This window comes from Crocuta crocuta, unplaced genomic scaffold (genome assembly GCF_008692635.1).
Source record: "Crocuta crocuta isolate KB4526 unplaced genomic scaffold, BGI_CrCroc_1.0 scaffold854, whole genome shotgun sequence".
Classification (NCBI taxonomy): Eukaryota; Metazoa; Chordata; class Mammalia; order Carnivora; family Hyaenidae; genus Crocuta; species Crocuta crocuta.
Genome location: NW_027531536.1, coordinates 337,306 through 352,169, shown reverse-complemented (window position 1 = coordinate 352,169; position 14,864 = coordinate 337,306). Strand labels below are relative to the sequence as shown.

General features: G+C 44.8%; 1 protein-coding gene across 14 annotated transcripts in view; it reads left to right on the top strand.

Annotated features, from left to right (window-relative positions):
* Positions 1–14,864, top strand: part of LOC144238770 (uncharacterized) — a 73,478-nt gene that overhangs the window by 37,098 nt on the left and 21,516 nt on the right. For 12 of the 14 annotated variants that reach the window (XR_013337203.1, XM_077772671.1, XM_077772670.1 and 9 more), the window contains one exon: positions 7,896–8,008. Coding sequence is in view for 11 of the 14 variants with exons in the window: in XM_077772671.1 (XP_077628797.1) it covers positions 7,896–8,008 (113 nt within the window). In the remaining 3 variants the exon portion in view is untranslated. Of the gene's footprint in view, positions 1–7,481; positions 7,632–7,663; positions 7,762–7,895; positions 8,009–14,864 lie in introns of those variants that run through there. The other 2 variants (XR_013337205.1, XR_013337206.1) reach the window with 2 other exon arrangements.

Sequence of the window (14,864 nt, the reverse complement as noted above, 5' to 3'; positions counted from 1 at the left end):
ACCAATATACTGCTGCAGGAATAGACAGATGATCAGTAAGACAAAATATTGAGCACAGAAGTAGATCCAAATATGAATGAGATTTGGTTATATAATAAAGTGGTGGGGGAAAAATGTGTTTATTCAGACATCTGGCTAGTTATTTGGAAAAACAACAAAGTTGGTTCCCTACCTTGAACTTCCAGATGAAATAAAGATTTAAGTTTTTTTAAATCATAAAGTACTGAAAACTTTTTTAATGTTTATTTATTTTTGAGAGAGAGAGACAGAGCATGAGTTGGAGAGGGTCAGAGAGAGAGGGAGACACAGAATCTGAAGCAGGCTCCAGGCTCTGAGCTGTCAGCACAGAGCCTGATGGAGGCTCACAAATCGCAAGATCATGACCTGGACCAAAGTCAGACACTTAACCGACTGAGCCGCCCAGTACGGAAAACTTTTAGATGAATGTTTTTACAATTTTTCAGTGAAGGAGGGCTTGAAGCTTGCCCCTTGGCCGTCCAGGCATGAGGCTCCCGCCTCTAAAGGTGGGATTCCCCACTGCACATGGTCTTGGTGTGACAGTACACTGCCTCCTACTTTAGGAGCTGGAGGAGATAGGGGCTTCCTCCAGCTGACAGGTATTGGCCTGGGTTGTGGGGGAGCCCCTGTGACCTGCTGAAGAAGGAAGTGTTCAGGACTGGTTTCGTGGATGGCTCTTACGTGATCACCGACATTAACACAATTACTGTTGCAGATCACCCACTTAGAGATGACCTAGAAGGACAATTGAAAGGAACATCTTCCCAGGGTTAGAACTCTGGCTCAGTCGGAGGAGCATGTGATTCTTGATTTCGGGGTTGTGAGTTTGATCCCCACGCTGGGTGTAGAGATGACTTAAAAAATAAATTTAATTAATTAATCATGCAAAAACAAATAAAGTAAAATAAAATAATGTTACTGTTAAAAAAAAAAAACATAAAGCAGAACTCTAAGCGATGTGTCTCCTCCCCTACCTTCCTGAGAGGAGCACTGGCCTGAGGGTTTTTCAGTCCCAGGGAAACAAACTTCAGTCAAGGGACGCATTAAAGATTCCACTGAATTGGAAGATGAAGTTCTCACGTGGCCATTTTTTAGCACACAGAAAAAAAAGCTCAAGTGGAAGTTGGGTGATTAATTCTGACTGTAAAGGGAAAGAGAGGGATTGTAGCATAATAGAGGCAGAAAGGTGTTCCCCAGATACACCTCCTCGTAACTCCTTGGCCAATGTTAGAAGTCAGTAGGCGATGCTTGTAAGAACACACGGGCAGGCCTCAGATCCTTTGGAAATAAAAATTTAGGTCACTCCAATGAGTAAAGAGCCCCAGCCAGCTAAAGAACAAAGCAGAGGACAAAAAAATCAGCTTTGTTATTTCAAGATAATAAAAATTTATTTTGTTTTATGAACTCCAGGGAGCAGACTGACTGAGTTGAATGTGTCCGTATATGTCCGTTTTAGCCATGAAATCTGTTCAAGTTTCAGAGAGGAAGGCACATTTTCTTGCTTACCAGTAGTTCTGTAGGAGAGTTTATACCATCTGCTACCTTTTGTCTTGCTCTGTCTCCAGCCTCCCTCACCCCTGCCTCCTGGCCTTGGTAGTTCTCTCCCTGCCCTAACAATACTTTGCTATTCATAGTTCCTCAGGTCACTAGGCAGTTTCCATCTCTTAACACTTGCACCTTGTGCTCTTCCTCCTCCCTCCATGGCTCCTCACCTACTCCCATTTGAGGTTCAGCCACACATTCCTCTCGGAAGCCTCTTGAGTGTATATGACCAACAGAATTGGCTTCCTCTTTCCGTCGGAGGACCTGTAATACTCTATTGGCACTATGGCTTTACGCGTTTGTGTCTACTTACCAGATTTACTTTTAAAATCCCAGAGTTTGGCCCCGAGAATGGCACAAAGTAGGTGCCCAACAATACTTGCGGACTACACTGAAGAATCACCGGTGTTAGAGGCAGTGAAGAATGAACAGACTTTCAGCCGCAGAGTTTAAATGGGACGAATACTCCTCTAAGTTTACTCTAAATAACTAAAGCATATATCAAGCACTTAGAAAGAGCCAGAATTAATTCTGTTCTCTAGAACATGTAAAATATAACTGTTTTTTAGACCCAGTATTTAAGAGGGAAAAGTTAGGTCAGCTTCCAGGTGTGTGGGTCCAAAAAGATCATAGGAACAACCAATAACCAGCCATCCTTTTTCTGCCTTTGACCCTGACCACGTGACTGTCCTCTCTGTCTTCTGTGTAAAAGGCAGGAGGGAGTTGTACAAGCAGACAAGGGTAGTGCATTTTTCAGGATCGGCAGTGTTGGTGACAGTTAAGGCTTGGAGGAGTTCGGTCCCATTGGTATAAGCCACAAGTTGCCATTATCATTACCAACCTCAGTGACTCAATCAGCTGATCTAGTTCTTCCTTTCCCTAACCATTTCCCTGGGTCTACTTTGCTTGGTAAATGCACTGTATATTAATAGCATGTGAAATTCTGGGAAATTTTCATTTTCCTTCTTTTCTCCTCAAGGATACTTTTTTCCAAGAGGCCCATTTTTATCCACCATCATTGTCAAAAGGCTCTTTAACATGGCAGGAGTCTTGTGATTTCTCCAAATCGTCCCTATTTTGTTCCAAGCATGTGTCACTTACTGTATCTGGTTGGCCCGTCTAGTTTTACTCATAATTTAATTGGGCACGGAGCTACTCAGAGCAAATTAGGTACCTTTGGGAAGCTATGTTAAAGCTTTGGGGATAGTAAAAGTGATTTTATGCACTAAAGCGGTAGTTTACCAAATGCTCCTTAGTTATCTGAGAAAAAAATTGCAGAGTTTTTTATGGTATTTAATTTGTTTCCAGGAAGTTAGTCAAAGGGAGGATCTGAGCTAATATGAACAAATGGACAATCTCAGATTTTACCTGTTCTAAAATCGATACTGTTGCCTAATTAAGTAAGTGTGTAAGTAAGGAAATGTGCTCACAGACACAGGCCTGGCTCTCTGAACACGGAAATGTTCTATTTTCCTCTACAAGGAAAATAAAAAGAAATTCTGCTTGCCCCTCATGACTTCTCTCAGGGTTCATTTTTTTTACTTAATACATCAAGTAATAGTTAAAATATGCATTTTTAATCTCAGGTTACCACATATCAGGCCTCTCTTGTTCATAGTATAATCTTTTTTGTTTTTAATGTTTTAATTGTGTGGGCTTTTTTAAATTTCTCTCAGAGAGAGAGAGAGAGAGAATGTGAGCAGGGGAGGGTCAGAGAGAGAGGGAGATACCAAATCTGAAGCAGGCTCCAGGCTCTGAGCTGTCAGCATAGAGCCTGATATGGGGCTCGAACCCACGAACCGTGAGATCATGACCTAAGCCAAAGTTGGACGCTTAACCAACTGAGCCACCCAGGCGCCCCTGTTCATAGTATAATCTTGAAACGCATTCACCATTTGAAGCTTAAAAGTCAATGTTTATCAAAATAAAAGAGTGATCTTTTAATGACTTTATAGATTACCCTTCCCCATTTCATTATAATCGCCAATAAACCTACAAACACTGTACAACCTCAATGGAATTTCTACCAGTCCATTTCTTTATTTTTTTTAAGATTTTGTTTTTTATTTTTAAAATAGTTTATTGTCAAATTGGTTTCCATATAACACCCAGTGCTCATCCCCACAAATGCCCTCCTCCATACCCATCACCTCCCTTCCCTTCTGCCCACCTCCATCAGCCCTCAGTTTGTTCTCCACATTCAAGAGTCTCTCATGGTTTGCCTCCCTCCCTCTCCCCCACTATTTTTCCCCTTCTTCTCCCCCATGGTCCTCCGTTAAGTTCCTCCTAATCCTCCTATGCGTGCAAACATATGTAAGATTTTATTTTTAAATAATCTTCACCCAACATGGGGCTTGAATTTACAATCTTGAGATCAAGAGTTGCATACTCTACCAGCATGCAAGCCAGCCAGATGCCTCCCAGTTCCTTTAAAATAATCTGAACAGAATGGGATAGCCCACAAACCTTTGTGGAGCATTAACTGTGCCAGGCAGTGAGCCAAACAATGGAGCCAAAAAATGGAGAGTATAACAGACATCATTCTTACATTCATGAAATTTATAATTCATCTGTAAAGACTGATTTAACAGGTCTTCAATAATAAATGTCTACTCAAAACTTTGAGGACTTGGGGGCACCTGGGTGGCTCAGTCGGTTGGGTGTCCAACTTCAGCTCAGATCATAATCTCATAGCTAGTGGGTTTGAGCTCTGTGACAGGCTCTGTGCTGACAGCTTGCAGCTCGGAGCCTGGAGCCTGCTTCAGATTCTGTCTCCATCTCTCTGCCCCTCCCTCACTCAAGCATGCATGCTCTCTCTCAAATATAAAATAAAACATTAAAAAATTTTTTTGTTTTAAATTCTGAGGATTTTGATCCCACTAATATACTGAATCCATTCAGATCAAGGTCCCCACCAACCTTCAGGTGGCTAAATCCAATGGTCAATTTTTGGTCAGTCTTACTCAGCTTCTCAGAAATAATTTGATCCCATTGACCACATCCTCCTTTTATAACCACTTCTTTGATTGGAGCGCCTGGGTGGCTCAGTTGGTTGAGCATCCAGCTCTTGGTTTCAGCTCAGGTCATGATCTCATGGTTTATGAGATCAAGCCCCACATCCAGTTCTGCACTAAGAGTGTGGAGCCTGCTTGAGATTCTCTCTCTTCCTCTCTCTCTCTGCCCCTCCTCTGCATGCTCACTTGCTCTCTCTCTCCCCCATCCCTTTCAAAATAAATAAATAAACTTAAATAAAAACATTTCTTCAATTGATTTCCAGTTCTGTAAAATGACTCTAAAATTTATAACCCCTAAGTTCATTTATGACTCCCAAATTCATATTTTCAGCCCCAGTCATTTTTCTGTATTTGACACCAGTATGCCCATCTGCTTCCCCAGCATTGCCTCTCTGATCTGTATTAGCATCTCCAATTAAGCATGCCCTAGACTGAACCGTGAATTCCCTTTACCACTTCCCACACACCCACCTCTCCCTTAGTGCTCACTCTTTTACCAGATGGAACCCGTATTCATTCAGTAGGATCAGGCCGCATATCTTGGAATTGACCATAGCTTTTCCGTTCTTCATATTCCTCATTCAAGTTAACAGAAAATCCTGTTGGATTTGCTTTTAACCCCTATCACAATTTCACTGTCTCCCACTACCTTCGTCACTACTGTCTTAGTCCCAGCCGCCATTTTCTACCCTCTGGATCATGCTAGTAGCTACCCAAGTGATCACTTTGATTCCACTCTTGTTCTGTTCTCTGGATAGCAGTCAGAGAGAACCTTTTAAAATGTAGGTCTGATTATCTTATTTCCTTGTTTATATCCTTCACACTTAGGGTAAAGTCCTCGCCATGCCATATAAGGTCCATGTGATCTGGTCTTTATCCGCCTCTCTGCTCACCTTCCTTCCTACTCTTCTTGATGTTCCTTGAGTTTGCTCTGTACGTTCCCACTTTAGGCCCTTGTCATTGGTGTTCCCCTGCCTTGGCTCTTAGTCATCTAGATACATTGGTGGTTCTCTTCTTCAGTTCTTACCTGTCTCTGCTCAAATGTCAACTTTCCAGAGAGGCATTTCCTTACTGCTAAGTTAAACTACTGAAACGGTGTTCCCTCCCCATCTCTTTCTCTCAACCTTCTTGGCCTGCTTTGTTTTCTTTCAGTCTTACTACCCTCCTGACACTGCATGTGTGTGTGTGTGTGTGTGTGTGTGTGTGTGTGTGTGTGTGTATGTTCATTGTGCGTGTCTATTAGGATGTAAGAGATTCAAAAGCACATGAAATTTTGTCTCATTCACTTTTGTATCCTCAGTGTCTAGAACAATGAGTGCCTGGCACATTGTAAGTACTCTTCCATTCTGGGTTATATAAATGAAGGTGATGATGGTAAGAAGGAAATTTACAGGAGATGATAAGATCATACATGGATGTGACATAGAGTGAGGTATCAAAGAAGCATATATGCATTCTGGTGAACATCTATAAATAGAACAGGCAGCTGTGCAAATGTGGGTGACAGAGTTCTCTAATACTCTCAAGACAGTTGCACGCCCCTCCTCCTGAGCTGACCCATGTGGGGTAAACATAAAAGCTCTGTTGAAGAAAATTGTTTTTCATTTATAGTTTGGTTTTGCTTTTTCCCAGAGACATGTGACCAGCAATGTCCCATTTATCTGTGTGACAGATCTGGTAGGTAGTTGGACAAGAGAGATGAAAGGAAAGGGAACAGGAAAGGAATAATACCAGTTTTGTCTTCATATAAAGGCAGTGAAATGGAGAGAAGTCTTGTGACATTACCCAGCGTGATAGCGGCTGAACTAGACATGTAATTGATCCTCCTGATTTATTACTGATCTCTGCTTCCAGGACCTGAGATGGAGGGAGAGAGAAGTTTCTGCAAATCTGTCCAGAGTGGATATGTTTTCTCTTCTATCTCCTCAGCCCAAACTGCCACCTGTAATTCTTGTCATGATTCCCTTGAGGTCTCAAGTGTGGGAAGTAGGTCAGGGATAAGGGGAGAGTGGGTGCTCTCTACTTATTTGTTGAATTGATAAATTAGTTAAGAGCAAAGGGAGTAAGAAAGCAGGCTCTGTGGTGTGTATTCACATGTACACAGGTTCAATTCCCAGTAATCTGGGCCTAGGGAAAGGAAAGGAATTTAGGGGCGCCTGGCTGCCTCAGTCAGGTCAGCATCCGACTCTTGGTTTTGGCTCAGGTCATGATCTCATGGTTCTTGAGATCAATCTCCGTGTCCGGCTCTGCACTGACAGTGCAGAGCTTGCTTGGGATTCTCTCTGTCTCTCTCCCCTTCCCCCACACTCACATGTGTACCCTCTCTCCCATCTCAAAATTAATAAACATTAAGAAAGGAAAAGGAATTTATAGCATAAACGGAATTGAAATTTTTGGAATTGGGATGCAGGATTGAATGCATAATTTATCTAAATTTCTCTGGCTTCTGTGTTTTTACTCTTAGTGACCTGTCACCTATCAGATTGTTTATCAGATGTCTGAGTATCTTTTCTTAAAGATCATAAACAAACTATATTTATCAGGTATACCTTTATTGATATATCAGATTTCATTGTGTAACTCATGCTCTCCCACTGCAGAACAGGTATATGATAAGATCAAAATGACAGTGACAAACAGATCTGTTGGATGTGGCCTGCAGAATTCCTTCATTCCATCTGTGTAGGGGGAGACAGCCACCAATGTGCTGCCCCGGCCCTAACACGGCATCTGACATTTCTTGCCCTCGGACATTGGCCCTCGGGCTGTTGCTTCCTCTGTGCTTCTCTGTCTCAGTGTCTCTGTGTTTCTGCCTCATTTCACTCCCAACTCTTCCAACCTTTGTTCTCCTCTGGCCATTCGCCCCCAGTGTCTGATGCACAATATGTTCTTTCTTTATGTGACCTGCTGGAGTTCCGTGGTGTCCATCTGCAGCCTGGACCTCACAGTTCTGTAATAACCTGCTGTGACACAAATAGCGGGACCTTGTGTTTGAGAAATTCACTCTGCCTTGTTTCCTACTCATCAGGAAAGATGGGGGGGCGACGGAAGATAATGGTAAATGACTACTAAAAAGCCACTCCCAAACCTCTTGTCTGTTTGTGCCTTTAACTCTACAGCCTACAAACCAAGATACTTCTCCATCTTTCCTTGCATCAGCGATGGCCCCGGGACCCAGCACTCACACGTAGGCACAACTGGAGCGTGCTGGTGGAGGGAGAGGGGGTGCTCAGAAAGATTCTACTTTCCTAAAAAAAGGAAAACAGTTGAGATCAATGTGGCCTCTTCCCCTCTCTCTCTTTCTTTCTGTCTTGAATGCAGAATTGATGGCTAGAGCTGCAGTATCATCTTGTAACCACAGGAGAAAGGTCAGGAGAATCAGATACATCAACCCTGACATCAGTGACCCAGAGAACCAAGGCCAGCTCTTCTTGGTAAGTGAGAAAAATAAGCTTCTATCTTTCAAGTGGCTGTAAGTGATTTTCCTATTATTTATGGGTGAATGTAAGTCTGACCTATGCACAGGTATTTCCTCACCACATCACAGCCTCCTTTGGAGACAGAATCCAGAGCCTCGTAAGCTGAAGTCTAGGGTTTCTTGGTCACCATGAAAGAGCTAACATGTTTTTATTTTTTAATGTAGGCTAATTGGAGGATAGAGCTGAATTATTCAAGACAAGAGACGGATCTACTCCGGGGAGAGAAAGAGAGTCCCAGGATTGGGACGGGTGGGAAGCTGTGCGGCACTACGAATAGTGGGGCCTTGAGTGGCTCCCACACAGCGCCCTAGAGGGCGAGGGCCTCAGATGGGGTGACCACTGTCGCCAGCTGCTGCAGTCCCGAGAGGAAAGGGAGGATCCTCTGTAGCCAAGTCAGTGGCCAGTAGAGAAGTGTATCCTAAAGGGCGTCTGTCTCCCTGCCCAGTGCTTGGAGGCATCTGAGCAGGGACTGAAAACAGCGTCACATGGTACGTAGTGGAAGGAACAAATGTAGCTGTGGCAACGGTGTAGACTAAAGGGCCGGGCCTCCTGTTTACCTGTAGATTCTTACGTTTTTGTGCAGTTTCACTGTGGGTGGAGAACGGATGGCAGTGATGCCTGACCAGCACTGGACTTACTGTCGGCCCTAATACATAGGGGATTGAGCTAGATTTATTACTTTTTTAACCTATGTCTTCATATTTAAAGTGACTTTTTTTATAACAGTGTATTCTCGGGTATTGTTTTTCTATCGAATCTTTTCATTTATCCAAACATTTTTTTTTTCTGATTTAACTAGTGTGCTTAGACCATTTGCATTTAATGTAGTTATGAGACGGGTATTGAACTTTACCATTTTATAGTTATTTGTTCATTCCATCTCTTTCTGCCTTGTTTTGGATTTTTTGAGTGGTGGAGCTTTGGGGTTCTTTTTTTTTTTTTTGGCTCCATTTTATATATACTATAGACTTACTATTTTACCTCATTTTCAAAAAACTTTGTGTTTACCCTAGGATTTAAATATACATCTTTAACCCATCACAGTCCATGTTCAAATAATATTATAGTACTTTGTGTCATGTGTAAGGGCCTTACAACAATATATTTCCAATTCTACCCTCCATCCTTTGTACTATATCCTATAAAAACAAAATATATTGATCCCACTGATCTTTGTTTTAGATAATCAAATATCTTTTAGAGCAGCTAAGCTAAGGAAAAATAGAAATTTATATTTACCTTCATTTATACCAGAGATCTTCATCTCTTTGTGCAGATCTAAGTACAAAAGAGTATATTTCTTTCCAAAGTTAATAGAAATATTTTCCTAAAGTTGTATAAGGAAAACTACCACATGATCCAAGAGACTGTTCGTCAAGGGCCATAGAAGACAAGAGTTGATATCAGAGTTTCTACTTTTCATTGTGTACATACATCAGATGACTGGCTGTGCGGTTGACCATTTTTCCTCTTTGGGAGAACTTTCTGTATTTTTGTAGTTGTATGAACAGTCAAAGCATTTATAGTCAAGTCTCTATAAAGTTCAGACGACTCTTTTGGATTATATGCATCATTACTGCCATAACTTAGTATAGAAATTATTCAGAACATGTATTTTGACTGTATTATATAGATCTCCATTTGTGGCCTATTTACATGTTGGTACCAAATTCCATCAAAATGACCTATGTATTGGGGGTGCCTGAGTGGCTCAGTCAGTTGAGTGACTGACTCTTGATTTTGGCTCAGGTCATGATCCCAGGGTCTTGGGATCAAGCCCCACATGGGGCTGTGCACTTAGTGTGAAGCCTACTTAAGATTCTCTCCCTCCTCCTCTGTCTCCCTCCTCTGTCCCCCCTCTGCCTACACAGGCATGTGCCTGTGCTTTCTCAAAACAAACACAATAAAGAATACAGGTAAGTAATAAATTTTTTAATGGTCTATGTATTAAACTAAAAGTCAGTTAAACAGAGCAGAGATATTTTAAAGTCCTGAGAGCCCTGAGGTCCACTGTTAGACATTTATCCATGAGATATTTCAACATTGTTTCCAAATTTATAGCACTTGTTTTTGTATATGTGCTGCTGAAGCGAGCACCATAGCACTTGTTTTTGAACTGTCGCTAAAAAGTAGAATATGCGGAAAATGCAGGGGAACTTCCAGACGAGCCCCGAGTAGCACTGTCACCAGCCTCTGCGGGCTGCAACTCTCTGGCAGATGGCAGACTCACTTCTTCAGAGTATTTGAGATAGATAGTATGTAGCTCCTTACAGGCCTTATTTGTCATGATACAATGTTTGCAAATATATAATTCACATTCCCTTGCATTTATTTGTTCTTTTTGTTTGTTTGTTTTCCTGCTGCTTTTTTATGTCTCCATATAAGTCAGCAGTCTTACTTCAAAAGTAATATGTATCAAAAAAGGTATATACATATTTTAAAATATCCATGTCCTGGGGCTCCTGGGCGGCTCAGTCGGTTAAGTGTCCAACTTTGACTCAGGTCTCATGGTCCGTGAGTTCCAGGCCCGCATCGGGTTCTGTGCTGACAGCTTGGAGCCTGGAGTCGGCCTCCGATTCTGTGTCTCCCTCTCTCTCTCTGCCCATCTCCCCAGCTCTGTCTCTCTCTCTCTTTCTCTCAAAAATAAATAGCTCTCCTGAGATAGCAAGAGGGTCTGGGGGACCGCCTCTGGAGCTGGAGCTGTCGTGTTTGCTCCTCTTTCACTTCCCATTGCAAACGATAAAGGCCATTTCTACCATTAAAAAAAAAAAAAAAAGTGAGGAGGGAGGCACCAGGTGACTGAGTCAGTTGTCAGTTAAGCCAACTCTTGGTTTCAGCTCAGGTCATGCACTCGCAATTTGTGAGTTCGAACCCCGGCATGGGGCTCTGTGCTGACAGTGCAGAGCCTGCTTGGAATTCTCTCTAACCTTCTCTCTCTGACCCTCCCTGCTCTCTCTCGCTCTCTCTCTCTTAAAATAAATAAATAAACTTAAAAATTATTAATAAATAAATAAACATTTAAAAATATAAATAAATGAATAAATGAATATGAAATATCCATGGCCTGAATTAATGATCCTATACGCTGTCCAGATTTAAATGCCTTTTTATCTCTTTGTGGTTTCCCTTTTTTTGGGGAATATGTGTCAGCGAGGCCAGCGTCCTGCACGTAGTTCTGGTACGGCCTGTGTTCAGGTCTTACCTCCTGACCCCGTCACCAGTCTTATCGAATCGCTGCTTCTAACGACGTCTAGCTCAGGTCGCTCTAACGGAATAGCACATGCGGGGTGACACGGGNAAAAAAAAAAAAAAAAGTGAGGAGGGAGGCACCAGGTGACTGAGTCAGTTGTCAGTTAAGCCAACTCTTGGTTTCAGCTCAGGTCATGCACTCGCAATTTGTGAGTTCGAACCCCGGCATGGGGCTCTGTGCTGACAGTGCAGAGCCTGCTTGGAATTCTCTCTAACCTTCTCTCTCTGACCCTCCCTGCTCTCTCTCGCTCTCTCTCTCTTAAAATAAATAAATAAACTTAAAAATTATTAATAAATAAATAAACATTTAAAAATATAAATAAATGAATAAATGAATATGAAATATCCATGGCCTGAATTAATGATCCTATACGCTGTCCAGATTTAAATGCCTTTTTATCTCTTTGTGGTTTCCCTTTTGGGGGATATGTGTCAGCGAGGCCAGCGTCCTGCACGTAGTTCTGGTACGGCCTGTGTTCAGGTCTTACCTCCTGACCCCGTCACCAGTCTTATCGAATCGCTGCTTCTAACGACGTCTAGCTCAGGTCGCTCTAACGGAATAGCACATGCGGGGTGACACGGGAGCAACACACGCTCGTGTCTCTCAGCTGGGGAGACGGCCTCGGGGCCAGAGTGGTCTCTCAGCTCCGGAGACATGTCAGGGCCAGCGTGGCTCCGGAGAGAGTCCCTTCCTGCCTTCTCACTCTGTCGTCCCGTGGCCGACCTGGCAGAGGAGGCAAGTCCCCTCCTCACGGTGTAAGGACACCTACCCGCTCACGAGGGCTCCACACCAGTGACCCCGTCTAATCCCGGTCAGCTCCGAGGGCCCTGCCTCCCACTGCCCTCACATGGGGCAGCCGGGGTTCTGCAGAGGAGTGGGGGAGGGGCACACGAACCTTGCTCCACCGCCGCAGCAACAAGCCCCCTAAAACCTGGCAGGTCAGAGCTCGGCACGGAAGATTAGCTGTGCCGTCACACTGTCCAGAACACAGCTGTGACCTCCACGAGGGGCAGGGCTCCCCGTCCGCTCCAGCCCAGTGCGTCGGGAAACTTCCAGTGGGCTCTCTTCCATCTCACCGTCTTCACAGTGCCAAAGTGCTTTTTTTCTGATTGGAAAGACACTTTGGATTCATATCTGTTTTTATTTTGGAGAATGTTCTCAAATGACGGATAAGCTAAAAATGTGGCAGTGAGGATGTGAGGTTAATGCTCAGTTCTTTCTCGCCCGCCCCCCTCTCCAAACTGGCATCTGGCATCTAAGGAGGCTTGTCACAGCTCAGCCTTCGGTCCCGAACGTTCATCCTGGGACCGCGCTGATGAGCAGTGGGAAAGGAATGGCCGTGCGTGGGGGGAGTAGGGGACAGAAGAGACTGATCCCTGTTCCTGAGAGACAAGAGAACCGGGGCTGGTCGGTGGTGCTGTCTGGAGAGGGGGTGGCTCTGAACTAATGGCCCAGGGTTAGCAGCTGCCTGGGCACGGGCTCTCTCCTTTTCTGAAGGCCTTGAACATGACCAGCCCAGGTCCCCTCAGCCTGGCTCACGGCGACTCCACTGTTTCCTGACGGGCTTCTCTTCCTCTCCGGATTTTATCTTAGGTCACAAACGTACAGCACACACCATATTGGCCCTTACCTCCCTGGATGCAAGTCTCTGTCGTTGTCTCTCGCCTCCACTTTCATTGTAAATAAAAATGTGTGTATATGCCCTCTTAATTATGAACTTGATTTGTATTTTCAACTCTAAAAATTTCATTCTCAAGGGTAGGACTAGGTGAGCTTTGCTGAAGCCCCAGCTGACACTGACAAACGTAGAAAGGATTAGGATTAAGATTGGAGTTCAGCAGTTTTTCTAGAGCCAGAATGTGGTGGTCACACGCTCTTGTGTACAAGATGGGCACAGTGTATGGGAAGAGCCAGGGAATAAGCTCTGGAGATTTGTGGCCTTGGGTGATTGAGAAAACAAGAGTGTCTGGCTAGACCCGGGCCACTGCCGTTCCCTGGGGGGTCACAGTGTTAGAGAAGGGGGAAGCAGCCAGGGGCTCCTGAGACCGTACCCCTGCTCAGCCAGAGCCTTCGCCCCCACGGACAACCCCCCCTTCTCCCTCTGCGCCCGGCCCCGAGGGGACGGCGAGGCCAGTGCCCCCGGGGAGCACTGGCCCAAGAACCCCCAAGGAAGGGAGCCCAAGGCTGGGCCCTGCCACTGACGTCCTCGGAGCCCAGCAGCTCCTGTCTCCTGTCACCGACCCTCCTCCTTTTCGGGATTCCGGGGCCTCGTGATGGGGGTGTTTACCTAGAAACACCTTTGAGTTGAGCAGACTCTTTACCTGGAAGTTCGTGAAGAGCTCACAGCCGGAAGCAGCAGCTGGCCCTGCAGACTGACTGTGTCTTTCCCTCCACCGGCAGCAGCGTCCCCTTGCGAATTAAGAGAAAAGATCCCATTGCTCGTGGGGAAAATTCCTCTCTTCTCTCCAGTTCTTACAGTCACAGCGACTGTGTCACTTACCAACTCTTACCAACAACTGCTGCGTGTCCCACACCAACAAGGTTCTCCGTCCTTGGGCCTCGGCTACCTCAGCCGCTGTCGCTGCTGGACTCACCATGAAGTGCCGTGTCACTACCTGTCACCTAAGCTGCCACCGGTCCCACAGAGATCACAGGTGCCACTGCCTCCTCATCAGCAGCCACGGCCCCTGCGTAGGGTGTCCCGCCCCAGACTGCGCTGTCCTCGCCACAGCCTCTGCTGTCTGTTGCTTGTTTCCTCCTCAAGCAGTAGAAAAGGAGGGTGATCTCTGTGTCCCTTTTCTAAGAGGAAGATGAGGCTGTTCATGTTTGAGGATCTTTCTTACACTGGCCGATTCCGTCTCTGCAGAGGGAGTGGCTTGTTTATTATAAGTAAATTACCTACTGGAAACTCTTAAAGCGCAAACAAGGCAACCTGGGATACTAATTTTGATGCGAACGATCTACACCATCTATCCCGCAAAGGCAAAGCATCTGTTAGAGTCTCCAGAAGCATAAACTCTTTCCAGCTAACGCGATGTGAAGCAGCCCACCCAGAGGCAGAGGGTTGGTAAATGACCCTTCTCCACTAAACCTCTTCGGGAGGTGAGACAGGCTGAGCACTGCCCCAGGGCGCGGGCTTTGGTCAACACTCAAATTATTATTCTTTCGCTTTAAATTTTTAAGACTTACCCAGTGAATTATAATTTCTACAGCTCGGGTTGGGGAGAGAGGGAAGGAAAGAAAAGAAGTAGCTGATTGGCAGCCCTTCATTCAGGAGCAGGATTGTCAATGGATGGGACTCGGAATCCATTGCTTGAGTAGGGGTGCAGCTGTTTCTTTGGGCAGTCTCCCTGCACATCAGCATATAATAGCCCTTTGCTAGGGGCCGGTCAGCTTCACAGAAAAGAAATACTCCAATCTGTGGTCTAGAAGGTATAATATAAGCCTGCCTCTAAGGATTCTGGGAGATCCCACTAATTATTATCAAGACTTTAATTTGATACCTGCCAAACATGCCTTTTTCAGTATGTGATCACCCACCCCACCCCCCACCCCCCTGCC